The 19,119-nt window shown below is 39.2% G+C and overlaps 1 protein-coding gene across 1 annotated transcript in view; it reads right to left on the bottom strand.

Moving 5' to 3' along the window:
- The window catches only part of PIK3C2G (phosphatidylinositol-4-phosphate 3-kinase, catalytic subunit type 2 gamma), a gene marked incomplete at its 5' end in the record, with an annotated part of 138,662 nt that overhangs the window by 90,696 nt on the left and 28,847 nt on the right, over positions 1–19,119 (bottom strand). Inside the window, one exon of the mRNA XM_010149293.1 lies at positions 19,069–19,119. Coding sequence (XP_010147595.1) covers positions 19,069–19,119 — 51 coding nt within the window. The remainder of the gene's footprint in view (positions 1–19,068) is intronic.

Consider the following 19,119-nt stretch of genomic DNA (forward strand, 5'->3'; position numbering starts at 1 on the left):
GCAGTCCACTAGAGGCAACAGAGGTCCTAAGCTTTGTACCAATTCTGAATTTAGGCCTCACTTATTACAGCAATACACTGAGGAGAATCTGAAAATGTTTTTCTTCGTCTGCCTATTGTTTGGGTAGTGCATGTCTACCAAAATGGCTTTGGATAGCTTCCATAGCTTCACAAATGGAACAAAAAAATCCCTCATGACATTATAAAACCAAATGTGTGACACAGCACTAATTCTGTACGGTTCTGCATGTACTGGGCAATCTAGATTTACACAAAACCACAGAATTAAACCGACATTATCCTACAACACTTCTGTTAACTTCACTTTAAAATGCTGTATGCGTATGTTTTGGTTTTTGTTTGGGGCTTGGTTTTTTTATTGTGGGTTTGTTTGGGGTTTTTTACATACTAATTTAGAAGTAGGTTCAGGGAGAAAAATAAAACTGTCTTTCTGCAAGGTCATTATGGCCTTTGGCTGCTCATCTTAGAAGCAGTTCCAGATTTTATTCATACATTCTAAACCAGATCTATACTTCATAAGCCTGGAGTTTTCAGATTATTGTTCTTATGAATCACCCTGAGCATGAGGAGGGAGGGGTTTGGTTTTCGGGGTGAAGACTTGGAGGGGGAGTAAGAAGAGAGAGTGACGTTGTTTTACAAATATTATGTCATTCAAAAGAATTTGTTCTGCAGAGCTGGGCTGTTAATTTTCTTTCTCTGCACTCAGTTACAAGAACTTGCTTTGTTTAACAACATCTACAGTCAGTCTCTTATCTTTCAAGTCTCATATTTTTACAGAGAAGGTGCTCAGATGCCAACAGCAGAGAAAGGACAGATGAGATTTGATACACTCCAAATATATGCGTAGTTAATGTTTCCTTTAAGGCAGCATCACATCAACGTCTCTGCAAGAACCTGTAACACAGGTGCAGGAACTAGGAGCCGATCCCACATTACTTCCTGACATGTCTGTCTCTTTTGGAACTTCACTTGCATCTGGACATCTCTGCTCGAGCTAGTGGCCTTGCTTATCTTCTTTCCCCCATATCTAATGAAGGGAACTTTTTTCCAGAGCATTGTCTACACAGGAACAGGGAGGTACCATGAGCCTTCAGCAGGTACTGCTTTCGGTGTTTCAGCAATGACGGCATCTCCGTGTAATTACAAGATTGCAAAACTTTGAGTATTCCTCTCCTATATGACGTAGTATGTTTTCTGTAAGATGTCATCTTTTTCTGGCAACCTGCCATGTGGCATCTCATTAGAGAAAGCCGACTGAAAAGTGCAGCTTCAGTAGCGGATCCAATGCTGCACGACAACAAAGGATGCACGATCAGACCGTCAGATCACAGCAACTTGTCACCTCTGTGCGTGTGTGACTTCATCAAAAGAATAACTTTGAGAACCTCCATAGCTCAAATAAAGTGGCATCATGAAGACATGCGGTCCTTTACTCTTCAGAAATAACTAGCAAAACTCATTTGTTTTCAGGGAACAGGAGAGAGAATCAGACTTTTCAATAGGGGAGTCTCTAGAGTCCCAATAACACTTTTTCATGATTCTGACTCTTCTAAGGGAGAAATCTCTTCAGACTGCAGCTCTTCTTATCCATAAGGCTACTCAAACAAGTCTTCCTCAAACAAGACGATACCTGCCATGTTTTCATTTAGTTAAAGCAGAGGAGACCATGGGAGACAGCTCTTGTCAGCTCACTCCTGCCAGTGGCAGGACAGAAGCACAAGCATGCACATTGTAGAGAGGAGTGCTTCTGTTAGTTTCATAACTCTTCTCTCTAGGCCTGTTTTCTTTTTTCTCCTCCATGGTTTTATTTTTCTTCCTCTTTTCTTGGTGGCTATTCATTTTTCACTCCCCCTTATATATGGCAATAGTATCTTTTGCAAGGGTAGGAGAGGAGACCAGGGCACAGAAGAAAATATCTTTAAATTTCTCTTTTTAAAATACTGATCTGGTTCTGATCTTCCTCCCTTTTCACCACTTTATTGCCACCAAATATTGGCTTTGTAAAAAGAGAAGTGGGAATTTGAAGTTAAGCGCAAGTACCAGGGAAAGCTTGCTGCAAGATATTTGTAAGAGAAAACTTCTTTTTTAGTTGGCCCCAGGGTATTTTCCTAGCCGACAGCTGGCCTAGTTACCATGGAAAACAGAAGAGCTGGAGGGCAGGCACAGTAGGGAAGTGAGACAGAGACCTAAGTGAAAATAGGTTGGCTTAGTTTGCAGAGGCTTGCAGAAATTAATCTCTCGTTTCAGACACCTTGTTGGTCTTTCATTGCTGGGTAGGAGGCATTAAGTTTCATCTAGGTTTAGAAGTCCATCTCAACGCTGCTGAGACGTGTTCAACTGTGGGACCAGATCCACATAAACTTTTGAATAATCTAAATTCCCTTTTAATGAGCCCCTAACCAAGAAGGCATTACTTCTTAAGCTGTTATCAAGAAGTCTTACATTACTCTCTTCAGAGCAAACTCTCTCATCTTGAGGTTAAAATTCACAGATTTTAAGGTCAGAAGAAATTAAAGCAGATACAAGAATGAAAATCCATATTGATTCCTGATTTTACTTGCTGGGTGACCTTGGCAAAATTCTTCAATTTTTCAATGCTTTTGTTTCCCTTTTCAAAAGAGGAAAGCATTATTTACCTCCTGATAGGATGGTGTGTTTGTTTGTAAGCTGCTTTTTTTACAGAGGTAAATGCCACAGCAAATAGGTCTGTTTAATAACATTGCCACCTCTTTCCCGTGTGGTACTTGTGTAGCCAGCATTTTTCAATCATGTGGGACAAAACAGCAGCCTGGGGCATTTGCTCACGAGAAAAACGAATTAAGATTTAGTTGTTGGGATGAAAAGTTCAGCTCCAGTTCCAAGACTCACAACCAACATTTGTGTAAGTATTATTGCAGTATTATTGCAATATTGTCATATTTCCATATGTCCTGAGTCAGGTAAAGAGTGGAGCGTGCTCTCCAGGGGCGGTTACTGCATTGGCAGAATAAACAGCGATCAGCCATCTGACACAAAATGCTCCTGGGACTTTGAAACTTGCTGGCTCTGCTACAGGTATCTTTCTTGCACTCAAAGTGCTGTCCGTATGCTCAGTCCATATGCAGGTGCAGCTGGAGAGTGGACCGAGAGGCAGAAATCACACCTTTCCTCCCCCCTCCCACCATACATACGGTTACTCTCGAATACCCCTGAATCAAACACGTTTCTCCTTAGATACATACTGTGCTGATTGAGCACAAAGCTGTGTGTGCCACAAATTAACATAGATAAATGCCATATTATTTTCTACCAGTACAGCGGTGGCAGTACTCACAGGGTGGTAGCTAGGCAAATTACTGTTTAAATCTCCTTTAAATTACTGTTTCAAAAACTCCTGATGATAAAGCAGGGTAACAGCTGAAGACTGCATGTGTCAGCTCTGATGAAAGAAAAGATATTAAATGGGCCATTATTTAAGTGACTTTCCATTTTCACACCATGACCAAGCAATGTACTTCCGAGCTACACACGGTACACAAAGCACTGACGACGGCAGGAATATTTGCCATGATAGCTGCTTAAATCCATTTCAACAAACTGCCCCATCAACAAAAACACATACATGAGATGTGTGGGTTACACAAGTCACTCAGAAGCTGGCTAGGCAGCGCCTACTAGAAAAGTTTAATTAACAAAAATGCTTCTCCTGATAGAAATCACCACACACAATGAAATAACATTGTGGAGAAGGTTAAATAGAAGAATAAATACTGACTTCTAATACCAGACTCAACAAAGGAAATGCTACAGGTCAAAGCAGAAAGCAGCTGAGGCAGGTAAGCAGGATTTTATCAGTTATGCTGAGCCCCAAGAAGCACTGAAATCTTGTTTACTCTCTGACCTCCTCTGTGCTGGGTGCTCACAGAGTAATTATTACAGACACCAATGCCCTGTTTCCTGGACAGAACCCCACTTCCATTGCTGGTGCACAAACAAGGTCTTCCCTCAGTTAAAAATGTGTAATATGTTAGAGCACTCACGATGAGGGACTGTTCTTTAAGTTAATCCACGCTCAGGGATTTGGCTCTGGAAATCCCTGTTCAATCCCTTCAGCATTAGCCAAAATGGCAGCTGCCACACTAGAGTTAATAAGCCTGATGAATATCAATCCAGTACAACTAATTTTTTTCAGACATCAGATAATTTTGTACTAATCCAGACAATTATACCCATTTAATATCAGCTGACATAACATAATTTTTCATTTAACACTAATTGAAAACTACTGGTTTCTTACTCCAAAGAGCATTCACTGTCACTTATAACTTACGGCTTTTCATACAGCTATTTTTCAAATAATGTCATCAAATTCCATGTTTTCTGCCTAGTTGCAGAACTCTCATACCCACGTATGTGAATGGTGATGTGGGCAGAACGGGAGTCAGGTAATTTGTCTTCAAGGTTTTCATTTTAGCAAGATTTTCTTCATATTTTCCATTATATATTTGCAGAACTTCTGACTGAAACAAATGAATAAAAGTATAAGAAACAACTCTTCATTTATGCAGTGTTGAACTTAGTCCCTCTAGTTTTCAGTCTTTTGGAGTTTTTGGTTTCTTTGGATGCTACAGAAGAATGTGCACATCCCTACTGCTATGCCATTTGATCTTATTCTAATGTAAAAGACAAAATCCCTCATCGGCTACAACTGAACGTCAGTATTTATGTATCAAGCAACTGACAAGAGGCAGGAGGAAGCATACTTCATTGCACTTCTGGGTGAAAGCATTAACATTTGTGCGATGGAGATTTTGCCATCACTGGTGGCAAGTGGAATTCCTTGGGGCTGAACATATCATTTGACCATTCTTGCCTGTCTAGGATCCTTATCCTGTGGTTTTCACCATGATACTATCTTTCAGCCTTAACATGACCTGTGTGGAACACTACAGAAAGTTACCGATGAAAGTCTCCATCCAACAGATGATACCTATTACTAAATTGCTTATTTAGAAAACACTCGTATCCTTCCCAATCCTTCCTAAGAAGAGAGCACCCTTTCTGCAAGACGTTACCTAAGGCCCACCCTGATGGCTCAAGAATTGAAGGACTGTGGGAACTGAATCAGTAAATATGCCAAGGCAGTTACAGAATTTTTTGTAACTTACAGATGTTTACATCTGTAACATAACAGATGACCTCAGAAGGTCCTCTGGTCTGTTCCCTGTTCAAAGCAGAGATAGCTCTGATATTGAATCAGATTATTTGCAGAGGGCTTGGCCTCAGCAGCCAGTTGGGAGAGTTCCTGAGACAGGGGAAGGAACAGAGGTGCAATTTGACCATACAATGACGAGTCCCCAGAACATGAGGCAGTTTCAGAAGACAGGACCTAATGACAGGCAGTCCTTCAACGATACAGTGGTTCAGTTCAGGAAAATTTAAAACTCTGTTGACCATCGTAACTTTCTAGAAATAGCAACATGAACAAACAGGCAAAGAACGGCACTTCTAAGTTGTAAACATCATTCTGGTCTGCACTGCAGCTGAAAGGCAATTTTTGGCAAGCACTTCTATCTGCGGCCCGACTGTCACAGGAACAGCAGCTACTTCAAAATTTATGTGATATAGATTAATTTTAGGGTATGAACAAATACTCCATATTATTCTTTACACTGTCTAAACTACATCAGCTGGAACCACCCTTAGGTACAGAATAGCACACTGGGGTTTGGCTTATACCACCTCCTGGAAACACTGCCTTGTGTGTTTGCATCGCAAAAAATTTAAGAGCTTCTTTCTCCAAATGAACAGATGACTACGTAGTCACTACTATTTGGCCTACAGTCTTCCAGGTTCTTAGCAAAGCTACGTCAGGCAAAGGAGGACGGTTCAGTCAGAGTCAGGGTTTGTGTGAAATGGTCAAGTATGAGTCTCCAGTGGCTCCTCTGAAAGGGAAGTTGATGTCTGTTTGTTTTCTAGAATCAATAACATACTGAGATAGAAGCACTGAGTGGTTACATGTCTAGGCACAAGGGTCTCCAGGGGAACATGTAGCAGTACAGGCAATCAAATCAAAATTACACTATATTGAGAGGGGAGAGTAACTGCACAGGTAATACTTGGGAGTAATTTTTAATGGAAACAGTTCTAGATCTCCCAGTTCTCTCAGGAGGTCTTCACCTGAATCTAATCTTCACAGCTGGGAAAAAGCAGCTCACATTTCTCAGAGAACTCAGCAGAACTGCATTACCTACTGCACTAATCTCTGCTCTCCTCTTTTGCTCTTCTGCATCCTTCCTCCTATAAAGGTATCCTTCACAGTTCCCTCAGTGGCTAATCTGTATGCCTAAAGCCTGCCTTAACGTGCCTAAAATCTCTTTCTCATCACTTCAGGCACAGTTCCACTCTTCTGTGCAGACACTGGGAATACTGTGTCTATTCCCTCCCTTCCCAAACCAGTGAAGACTGCCTCAACTTCTGAGCGTGGGAGAAGAACCAGGGCCTTGAAGCAGGAGAGACAGAAATGTTTGCAGAGCCCGTTGGAGGGAATTCCCAGTTCCAACCCTTTCCACTGCCAGAAGCACGCTGCTTTGCACATTACATCCTCCACCCATTTTCTAAGCGAATCTTGAGGAAAGCTTTCAGTTTCCAAGTATGAAACAACCTAGATTAGATTATAAAGACTGCACGTAGGAAAGCATGTGCACCAGAGTAAGTGTATCTGTAAATAAAACACAACCGCTGCACTCACGTGACAAATCACTGGTCTGGGAATGGAGTGCAAGGAGACTGCTGTGGGGGAACAGTTATTTCAATTTCATTGGGTGACAGACTGTGAACAATTGCTGGGGGAAGCTGAACATGAAAACTGAGCACTTATTTAAGGAGAAAGAGATTTTTTACTTTTTTTTTTTTTTAAATCTATTTGGATTTAACCCTTGCTACACAAGTTAGAAAAATGAAGAGTAAAAAGCATAAAACAGGATTCTATTGAGAGAGATGTTGAGGGCTGCTTTGCTGTTTACACTGAAATACTTAGTCACCTTCTGTGTCTAGGGATTTGAGCTCTCCAAGTCATTTATTATGAGACAAGAAAGGAAATCTCAGTTTGTGAGACAGGGAGGGTGCTGATTCAAAAAGAACATCCACTAGTGTATGTGCCACTGCTTCTTTATGCAAGCAACCATTAAATTTTTGTTACTATATTATATTATTATAATGCCTATCTTAGCACTCCCTCTCCTTTTAATGAGGAGGACTTTACTATTGTTAGTTTTACTAACAAGACAGTTCATTTACTTGCTCATTCACTAAGGTTTATCTAGACCTTTCTAAGGGAAACAAGAACAGTCAGCAGCAGAGAAATCCTTTTTCTAGTTCAGGCCAGGCAATCTCTAAAAGCCATCTCCTAAAACATCTTAAAATTGATCACCTCTCAGTTCTTCTCATCATTAATAACGTTAACAACAGTAACAAAAGCTGTTGGCATTACTTCCATGTCTGTTTATCCGCACAACAGAACCTGCCCTGCTCTGGAGTTAAATGCTCCATTGCATTCTGCTCACGTGGCTCAACCACACCTTGGAAATTTGGTCCCCTCATTTCTTTCTTTCTGATGCGACGAACAGCCAGCACGTTATTTTGCTTCTCTCTACTGAAATCCTGAACTGAGTAGAAACAAAGTATGAATAGAAACATATTCGTGTTCACCTTTTAAAATTTTCAGTGGAGGTGATTTGTATCAACCCTTTGAAAAGAAGACAGAGAAATTAAAAAGCACAGCTACTCCAGCACTGACGCTTTGATCGAATATACATGCTGCTAGCAATGCCAGCAATTTATCTCGTCTTAAACCCTACCCTCCACTTAATAACACCTTTAACATAAGCAAATGGGTTTTCCCTCAAGTCACTGCCATCAGTGAACAGCAGTCAGGTGACCTACTGCACACATGAGATACCAATGGTATTTGTTTAAAAGACGGTCTGTTTTCAAGCTAAGTAAGATAATCTTTAACAAATAATTACTGAGCGATTCAGACGAACAGCAAGAGGAGGAGATGTACCTGACATAACCACGTTAGCATTAGGGATTGTCTTAAAATACACACTGCATCTCCTTTAGGCTGAGTTGAGAAAATGCTGGTGCCTTGCTTTAGAATGAATGGGGTACTTTTCAACGATATGGGGGGGTAGAGGGGAAGAAGAGAAATAATTTAAAATAGGTCAGTATAGCACTCACTGTCTTACCTTGGCCACAAGTCTCCACTTCACATCTGTAGTTACTAGCACAAATATTAAGACTTTTTTTCAGCTTCATCTGGCACTTCACATACCATCTGAACGTTGCATCTAAACTCAAATGTTTTTCTGAAAAGCTTTGATTTCAATGAATGTTTTTTCAAAATATCCAGTGGAAAATTCCTAACTACTTCACATTAATCATTCAGTCACAGAATTATGTAAGTAAAACTACCACTAGTGACAGTATTGTGATAACACATCTCTGAATATCTTTATATAGGAATAGTGGCCTTGCAGAGGCAAAAGTCAGTTCTTGTAGCCCGATTTTCTTCCTGAAGCAATGAAATAATGTAATGAACAAGCAGTATTCTGTGTATTTGATAGACACCACAGTGGAACATAAAAACCAATCCAGCTGCTCGTCTTTTGACTGTCTACTGGTTGTACAAACTATGTAAAACTATGTAGGGGTAGTCTACTTAAGGCTTTAGATTTGTAAGGAAACTTAACTCCTTCAATTCACCGGTCACTTTCTGTTATTTAATTCAAAGGTCCAGCATACATCAGTTGTAATCAAGTGGGCTCTTTGCCAAGGAAACACTGAATGAGACGATGCGAGACATGGTCCATTGCATAATTCTCTTGCTTAAAAGGAGGTCATTACAACATGCTAGCAATGTTGTTCAAGCAAAAGAGCCGCTCAAAGACAATTCATCTCACAGTTCTTTCTTTTCTCTCTCACCTTATTTTTAATTTGGTCCTCATCCAAATGACAACATTATGATTACAGAGTAATATACCATTTAGTATGGGTGAGCATTCAGGAAGCAATTAATGCTTCAGGAAATATTTTCAAACAGCAAGGGCTTTATCAATCTAATCCTGAAATACTCATCATCTGCAAATACCTAAAAATGCTGCATTATAATAATTCTGCACTGTTGACCTGGGAAGACCTTTTATGAATCCCTCCTGCTCTCCTCCCTAGAAAAACTGTCTTTTACTACAAGTTTTGATTTTTTAAATTTTAAAACCTGTTAATAATTATATTTGGTTTTACATTAGGGGCTTCTTTACTCAGAAAAATTCTTATTAGTCTCAAAGTAATTTTCTGTTAAATCATGTACAGATGGAGTCTACTTAATGATTTTCCTTTTTCTAATGTTTCAGGTATTTAGACAAAAGTCCAAGGCCCAGCTTTCATTCTGGTGGAGAATGATGATCAAGCCTAGAAATATTAACCACAGAAACATACAACTGGCAGCAATGTTAAGGTGACCAACAATTCATTACACCGAATGTCCTGTATCCACTTGAAGTCTCTCTCTGTTTATTCATACTTTTCCCTAAAGATGTCACTGAAAGCGTACAGAAATAGGAATGATTTACTAAACTCATACCTGTCAGACAAGGTTGAGATCAACTGCATGAGAACTGTAAGTGTGGACCCCCAACATACCAACCCAAGAAACTCAGAGCCTGCACCATATTTACTGAAGGCACGTGGTAAGAATTTTACGACACAGATTCAAAGAAAAATGGATTGAAAACAACTCTCTAGGGTAGCTCAAGCCAAATTTTGCCAAAACCTGGTTCAAACAGCTATAGTTAGACCACAAAAGCTTGCTAAGCTATGCAGAGAAAAAGACCTATAACAGAGCAGGGCTTACATAAAACGTTTTAGATAACCTGATGCAATTTTGAAACATCGGCAGATTCATTTTGTATGCAGTAACTGCCATTCACAGAAAAAAAAAGTTTCTACAAATAGTTTCCAAACTTTCACAAAAGGTAAAAACAAAGCGTAAGCATGAATTGCAAAGAAAGTAAACTTTTAAGACATTATATGTGACACATTTCAGGTGAGGCATCCTCTTTTAGTATTTCACCTCAGCAATCAGAGCAGGTAGGAGCCCGGGTCTGCAGCAGAGAAGCACCCTGCTGGAGACCCCCCTCTCGCCCGCAGGGCTGCTCTGGGCTGCAGAAGGCAGCATTTCACCAGTGGAACACAGCAGCTGCTGCTCAGCTGAGAATCACAGGAGATTCTCCATGCTGTTCACTTTCCCACTGAGGATTTCACTCCCCAACACCATTACAGCCTGATACGGGAAATATAAGTTTTCTTTAAATTGCAGCTACAGTTACTGTTCGTGATTTGGACACTTCAGATTATTAAAGCTGGTCACTGTTCATACACTGGACTAGCCCAATGAACACCTAAAGCAAATTTCAGTGTAAAGACATAGCCTCATGGATTACTTTATGTCATCTTTTTCCAGCAGTCTCTCACAGTATATAAACCAAAACAACTCCTCCACATCCATCAAATTCATGACTGAAAATTATCCATTTGAAGTGACAGAACTAGATGAATGTTTTGTCAAAAGCTTTCCTGATTTATTACTACTCTGGTTTACATCCCCAAATGTTCCTCTGGGACAAGCAAAGATTATGTGAGGTATCCATCAGGAAATATTTTGGCTTTCTGTTTTGTTTTTGAAGGAAGCAACAATAAAACATTTTTAATGGAAAAAAGATGAAAGGCACAGATGAAAGCAGAGCGTGACATCTGCCCAGAGCCCTGCTCTGAATCCCTTCCTCGGCAACACCCACTCTGCTTCCTCGGTCCTGTTCAACCCCAGAAGCAGGTCATTACAGACCATCACATCCAAGCAGAGAGAGTAACACACCACCAAAACGGCCCGTTCAATCCTTTCCGCAGAAGGTATCCAAAAGACAACAGCCATCCTTAATATTCAGTTACATTATTGGAAGAATTGTGATGGCTATGACTTGAAGCTAGTGGGGAGTTTTCCAACGTAACTGAAAAACTAGATTTTTCAGCTTCAATGTTTTTAGATGTAAAAAGAGCTAAAGCAAAAATAAATCAGACAAGCAGTGTTTGAAAAAACAATGTGCTGAAAAACATTTTCCTAGTGCTACCTTATAAATCATGAAGCAGCCAAAAGAATTAAGGCCAGTTGCTCTTTTTTTATTTATTTTCAGAACTCTTTCACCATTTTTAGATTATCTTTTCAAGTCTAAGCATGTTCACTTGTACACACACATAGTGGTGTATTTTTCATTACAATAGCACGCACCGATAACTTCGGCATTTGCAGACTTTTTTTATGTCGCACTTAATGCTAATCCTCCTCAAATATGATTTTTGGCATGGAAATTCTTCTGTTTCAAAGGGGACACACACAGAGTTATCTCTGTGCTCAGTAGCTTTTTAGCTGCAGCTGAATAATTGCCTGCACAAATACAACCAATGACATGAACAACCAGGCTTCACTCTATTCTCACCTTGATATACGATCGCAAGGCTGCCTTACCTCTTCCTATCCATGCTTGCACTCAGTTTTGGAAAAACACATAGCATTGCTATATTTCTGAACAATCAACAACACATTCATTCTACTAAGAATCATTAAACTAATTAAAACCAGACACATTCACAACTATGGTATTTATGTCCTCTGTCAAGGAATCACAAAATTATATCATATTCACTGTATTATAGGAAGGCATCGCTTTGATTGTTCTATTAATTTCTAAATGGATTTTTTTGCTAAAAATTACCACCTAAAAAAAGAGTGGGAAAACTCTTTTTTCACATTTAAAACTCCCTTTTCATATTTAAAATGTTAAAATGTTATTTTTAGGTTCTTTTTTAACCTTTCCCAGTAGTATTTGTAATTTGATTTTGAATTGTTTGGAATTTATTTTAATTTTCCTTTTAGAATTTTAAAAGTTTAAAGTGTTTATGATTTTAGTCAAAATATTTTAATTTATAAAGAGAAATCATAGCATCGGTAACATCTTTGCTCTTTGGCAAATCAATGCTATGTGCAAAGCCATTTAAATTAAATGAGTGAACATAGCTCTAGCAAAACATGTCACGCTCTTAGTCCCAGAGAATAATTGCCTGATTAAAACGCCACTAAAGGCCGTGGAAAGAATCTCATAAAGTGCAAAGAGGTATAGATTCAGACGTCTCTCCTTTGTACATGGAACAATATAGACAGCAACTTTACAAATAATCCCGCTAAAAGGTAGAACACCTACCAATATGCCTGTAGCTCTGCCTGAAAGGATCATTTCTAGCATGCAAACCTGGCTTTTGGAGTATCTGAGTGAATGACAGCCTGTGCTTTAGAGTACATTTATAAGATGAAGTAAGAGACACATGGAGCACTTCCTGGAGCTGGAGCCAAACTGCACAGGGGTAGCAGGGCGAGCTCCCTCCGCAGCACCCAGGCTGCATCTTCACTACCCATCACTGGGATTTGAGACTCCCTGGTGCCCTGTGTGCTGCACCCTGATGTCATCATATTCTGTGTGTGCGTTTGAGCCCATAGCTTCAGAAATTCTGTGATGGTTATGTTACAGCCCACAAGCCGTGACCACAAGGTCAGTGTTACTAAATGAAGACAGGCTGGGAGAGTTGAGCTTGTTCAGCCTGGAGAAGAGAAGGCTCTGGGGAGACCTTATAGCACCTTCCAGTACCTGAAGGGGCTACAAGGAAGCTGGGGGGGACTTTTTACAAGGGCCTGTAGTGACAGGACAAGGGGTAACGGGTTTAAATTGAAAGTGGGGAGGTTCAGATTGGATATCAGGAAGAAATTCTTCCCGGAGAGGGTGGTGAGGCACTGGGACAGGTTGCCCAGAGAAGCTGTGGATGCTCCATTCCTGGAAATGTGCAAGGCCAGGTAGCTAGTACCTCCTTTTATCAATTCCAGCTGTGGTCATAACCAGTTCACTCCTGTCTTTCTTTAGAGATGGAAAAAAGTGAGTCCAAAATAGCAGTTTTTTCTTAAAATCTAAATGTACTGAATTAAATATAAGATGCAGTTTTGCTGGTTTAAACGTATCATTTGCTCAGTCTGTAAATACTGAAGGTCAAAACCAACAGAGCTATGTTGCTTATTTGTGCTTCTTTGCAAAAAAATCTTTGTTTCATTTGACACCATCTTTTTCCAAAAGTGGAGCCTAAGAAAATTGAAAGTCTGTAAATTAGGAAACAAAATAATTATCTGTCTGTTTTCCAAGGCAATAATCCAAGTCCCACATGGCTAATAATGAAGCACTTACCACAGTAGATGGTTGAATCATTATCTCACAAAAATAATGTTCTGATGGTGTTATTTACTATACACATAAGTAACTAGAGAGAAAAGGTCTCCAAATTACTGCCATTGAGTTCAGAACTAAAATCCCGAGTTGTGAATTCATTCTATGGTCAAGGTTCTCTGCGGTCCAAAATACAATGCTGATCACACATCAAGTACTCTGAATTCAGATGAAATACATAATCACCGCTTCGCTGAAGGACACGTTACCCTCAGAAGGTTTAAGATTGAACAACTCCAGACTCAAACTCAAATCCTGACGCAGAGTAGCACAACAACTGATCAAACGTATATAACGACTTAGTCACAGGTTTAAAGTTACATATAAGATTAAGTGATCTTTTGATTCTGATCAGTAAGAACCACCATAAAACAAAATAGATGCCTTTTGTATTTACAATAACGTCGTTTTAACAGGCTGAGCTTTTCGGCCTGCCCTACACAGCTTTTCAGGAAGTTCATTAATAATCAGCAGACTTGATAACTCCTGACTGTGGGAGAAAGACAGCATAATGTGGGAAGAGAAAGAGCTGGAGGATGGCTGTCTCTTTAATGTTCAGATAATGAAGAGTGTTGGACAGATGAGTATCTGCTTGATTTATTCCTTCTTTTGAAGCCTTCAAGTAAATTATCATTAACACAGACCAGTTTTGACAGCAAAAAAATGTATTTCCTTTCAGAAAATATGATGCAATAATCTATTGTTCCAATGCTAGAGTGCTGAATGAAACTGAGTGGCAACGATTTTGGAAAACATAGTATTGAGGGACAAACCCCCAAACAGTAGAGAATTCAACCAAGGTATTTTTTAAGCTTTTATACATGGCTTATGTTCTTTTTCCTTCTTGCAATTCTCTTTTATATAGAAAAATAAATAAAAATAAAACATTATATTGTAGCCTGGAAATCAACAGTCTAATTCAGTTTTCTGAATTTCACTGAGTTCCTTTTTCCTTTCTCACTTATCTACAAGATGTGGACTGAAAAAACATAGAAGATTACTCCCTTTTCTCTTGGTTGTCAGTCAAAATATAGTTGAGACATGCTGCCAACTTGAAAAGTTCTATAAAGTTTCAGTGACTTAGAAGACAAGCTACAAAAGGACACTTTGCCTTCAGCAAGGATTTCACCTGACTTTTTCTATTCTTGAGCTAAGCATACCAGATTGTCATGCTCTGCCAAAAGTTACAAACACTTGTACTCTTCCCACAACAATGAAACCTGTTTCTCAGCCTCACCTTCAAGCAGCTGCCACAGATCCTGGAGGACATTGCGCTTCTTCCCATTTTTCAATCCTCCTGAGGAAGGCAACCATCTGTGAGACACAGTCCTGGGCCCAGGCTGCCCCAGCCAGCTGCTTGATTGTGTGCTGCAGCTGCCACCCATGAAAATAGCTAAAACCCAAAAACACTCAAGAAAATGGGAAACCGATGGGCGCGTTGCCAGAGACAACTCCATTGGAACTCCAGCAGAAAAGCTGACAGTGAAACCCTGTGTGTGAGATAAACAGAGACTTTCAACAAGCAGAAGGGGCCAAAGGGGCTCAGCACACTTCCTTCCCCTCAAGCAACTATTCTGCTTTGCTACAACCAGTTTAATGCCTTCTCTTCTCACCATAGCTCCAGGGAATTGGAAAACTTGCTCCAGCCTTCTCCCCTCCCAGGAACTCAGATGGGAAGGGACAAGAACCACAGCAAATTTCTCAAAGACGGGGGGCAGGGTAAATGTTCCCCATGCCTCACATACATTAGGAACTCTTGAAATAAGGGATTCACGTGGTACACAGGTCCTGTGCTGGCAATGTTTGCACAGATGATTTTTAGGCTCCTGGAGAAGGGGAGTGCATTCAAAAGTACCAGTGGTGAGTTGAAATATTCTTGATGCACATGGACCAAATTCCTCAAGAATGTAGAGAAGGGGAAAGTCACACATGATAAAAACCCAAACACAGGGTGTAAGATCAAGTACCTTTCCACTCTCAAAAGCAGAATTAATGGGACAAACTTGCAGCAGATACAAGCAAAGAACAGACTGAATTGATGTACAACGGCTATTCTGATGTACAACGGCTAAACATGTGTCCCAAGAATGAACATTCTATCTGTTCTGTCCACCTTTGCCCATTAATGTCCCATGATTTTTAAATAAGATCTTCACTCCAACTTATCACTGCAGGATGGAAAGGAGTTAACAATTTAATATCCAACATTAATATTAAAAAGGCCATGAGCTGGTACATCGTTGTTAGGTAGCTGCTTATCTCTGGCATGCAGGGAAATTAAGTAAATTTTAAATAACTGAGACATCAATATAAATTATGTTTCTCATTAGAATAAGCCAGTGTTGACAGTCACCACCAGTTCTAGTAAACAGTTTCTAGATTTACAATAGTGTTGTAAAACATGGAAGTTAAAATTTGTTGGCTTTTCCCCTGTGGTTCTAAAATCACATCACCACATTTCTGAATTACATTAGAGTCTTCTTTTCCAAGTTATGTTTTGGGTTCGTACGTTGTGCATAACGTTGTATTATTTAATAGTTGAATAGTAATGTCATTCATTACAATTAAAAAGAAATTTAATCTTGTTACTGAAGTTTGTTTTTACCAGTCCTTGCTTCTTGATTGCTAATTTGGCAATGAAACAGAATGCAGCACTTGAGATTAAAATGTTACTAATCGCATTTCTTTGTGTTATGTGAGTGTACATGCACACGTGTTCCCTACATTATTAAATCATTGAGTTTATTTTTAAAAACTCCTAGAGATATGTGGAAGAAACCTCTGCTTCCATTACTTTTATAAGGGCTGAAATTCAATTTTTGAAGTAGAGGAAAACATTAATTATTAATTAACAAAATAATAAATTAATTAAAACTATGATATTACTGTCAAATTTTGTAAATAGAATTTATCACTTGGGAAACCGCCTTTTAAAATACTAGAACAGGAATATGAATTATTATTGAAGAAGTTTGAGAAATTGAACACTTACGTAGAAAACAGTTTACTACTGAAAACCAACGTGGAGCAGAGTAAGCAAAGTAAAAAAAGTGTAGAGTGTGATGAATACAAGAAGCACAATTTTAAGAGATGTGTGCCATATTAAACTTCTCAGTTTAGACTGAAACATTTGAACAAAAATTAAAAGAGGTACCCCAGGTCCTTCAACTAAATTGAATGGGACTACTAGATGCTTGCACAACTCCTCATATATCATACACACAAGTTTAGCCAGACTGTTTAAATTTAGCCATTTTTGAAACTGAGAGCAACCAGGCAGCAAGTACATCAAGTGAAAAGACCTCCACACCTACAACTAATGACCAGTCAGTTTTTATCAGGTGCACATAGTTCTACCGCTGTACTTCCAAGGATGAACACCACAGAGCTGCATTTGCTCGTGTTTCCCTACTCTCCCAGGTTTTGCCATATTCTAAGACAGGGCCACTAGGTGAATTTGTTCTCAGAAACTCGTCATCTGTTGCAGTTTATTGACAGGTTGCTCCATGAAAAAGAACTCAAATAGACACACCTGACCCACTATCGCAGTGTCTCCCTCTCCTGTGCATTTTTTGGCTAAAGAGACCCTGGCAGCAAACTCTTAAGATTATGAAGTCTACAAGGAAAGTTAGTGGCTGCTAAGTGTGAGACAATGTGCTCTACACTACAAAGATCCTAATGCTGACAAAATCACATCCATTTCTGTCTTGTGACTTGGTAAAACAATACTAAAAGATAATAATGAAGAATAATATTTAGAGATATTACATTTTTTATTATAAAGAAGAAAAAACCAAAAGTAAATCTTGGAATATATCTAGAAAGGTATGTGCATATATATACCTCATATACATATGCACGCATATTCATTTTAAGATCTAATCAAAAGCTGTCCTTCTAAGAAACAAAAATTTGCATTTCAGGTAGAAGATACCATTTATTTAAGGGTAAATAGCAAATAATTATTTATACGATTAGAAATATTATTTAAGGGAAGTGTCCACAATCATGTGCAACCCCAGGATATGTGTAATTAGAAACAAGCTTAGTAAACTAGTTAACTGTTCCATCTGCAAATGAAGCAGAAGACGATAATCAAAATATTTAACAAACACTCAGTAGCGGATGATATCTCTGACTGCTGATGCACACAGGGAGAAAAATGTGCTTGAAAAACAATCCATGGTTGGATGACATGGACAGGGTTAGTGCCAGATTAAAAGCAGAGAATACAGTGAACACTAGGAAATAATGTATTTGATGTGGGTATGTATAGTTATGCTATATATTAAACCATATATAAAATAAATGTATTTTGCCACATTAAATTGTACTGTTCCAGATAAGGAACAGAATAACAGTTCCATTATTCAGGTTGGAATATCTGCTATATATTACCCAAGATTGCTTATATATTGCCCAAGACAGTTTGGACACAATTTGGGGGAAAAAAAATTGGGAACTACACAGGTCTACAATGTAAGAAGGAAGACGACCACAGATACTTAAGTTAAAGAAAGCACAGGTAAAACGATGATGTTCCCACTGTCCATTGAACTCTAGAAATCATTTCTAGTTGCTCAGGAAAACTGCCAACTGTCAGCGCATTTAAGAACTCCAGGCTGCACATTTTATATCCAGTATGACTAAGTTTGATATAAGACAGCAGAAATCGTCTCAGGCGCATTGCAGGCACGGTTGGAAACATGGCTTGCCAAATGTGGTTCCTCTTTATTTGACAGATATGCTCATTAGGCATGTTATTGTTATCCTAGTCATTTCATTGAAACAAACACATTCATAATTCTGTTTTACCCTCACTAACACTTCCAGAGATCATTCAGGAATGCAAGTATGAGCTATGCTCTTTCCGACCTCACACTTCATCAACCAAATAATTACATTTCAAGTTGTCTTTCCTTTGCAGGGAGGAAAGCTTTGGCTTTAAGGGGTCTGAACCAGTTGAACTGTAAATGAAAGTTCAGTTCATCCATTATTACTAAACATGAAACAAAACCCCCACCCAAACCACACAACAGTTTGATTTTCAAACTGTTTTTCAAATCACAGGGCAGTGGTTCAGACAGCAGAAAGCCACATTCCTATCAGAGAGCCTTAACATGACTGCACAGCAAAGAGAACCACCACCGCATGCAGCAATGCAGTTACAGAGGTGCCTGTGTTGTAGAGGCAGATGGTGAATGGCAGTTACTGTCAGGACTAGTACATCTCCATAATCATGAAAAGAAAGTACTGGAAACTCTACCATCACAAGTCAGACTGATGTGCAAAGGGGTAAGAGATACAGTTTGACACACATGAGAAGTCTGACTTCAGGAGAAGTCAGAGAAATCACAAAAGCAGGATCCTTTAGAAGCTAATGCTGCTTGGAGCTTGCAAATTTTGAGGAAGACTTTTTTTTTTGGTTAATGCAGAAAAATACAAATAGTATCTTACTTAGGTGAACAGGACTTCCCCCCACACCTCCAGCTAGGGGCAGGATGAAGGCAGACCTAAGTGATCTTTTATGTAATCTACCCATATCCAGTACTGAAAGGAGAATATAGAAGGAGCAAAATGCTCAGGTTTCTGTTGATTTTAAACAAAAAGACAGTTTGTCACCAACAGACTCATGGATAATGTTCACTGCAACAGAAAACTACTATGGTAGTAATGGCAAATCATCTTACCAGTAAAGCTGATGGGCTACTTGGATGCTCTGAAGGGAACGATTCAGCAGG

Source organism: Eurypyga helias, unplaced genomic scaffold, assembly GCF_000690775.1.
Source record: "Eurypyga helias isolate BGI_N326 unplaced genomic scaffold, ASM69077v1 scaffold3113, whole genome shotgun sequence".
NCBI classification, from domain to species: Eukaryota; Metazoa; Chordata; class Aves; order Eurypygiformes; family Eurypygidae; genus Eurypyga; species Eurypyga helias.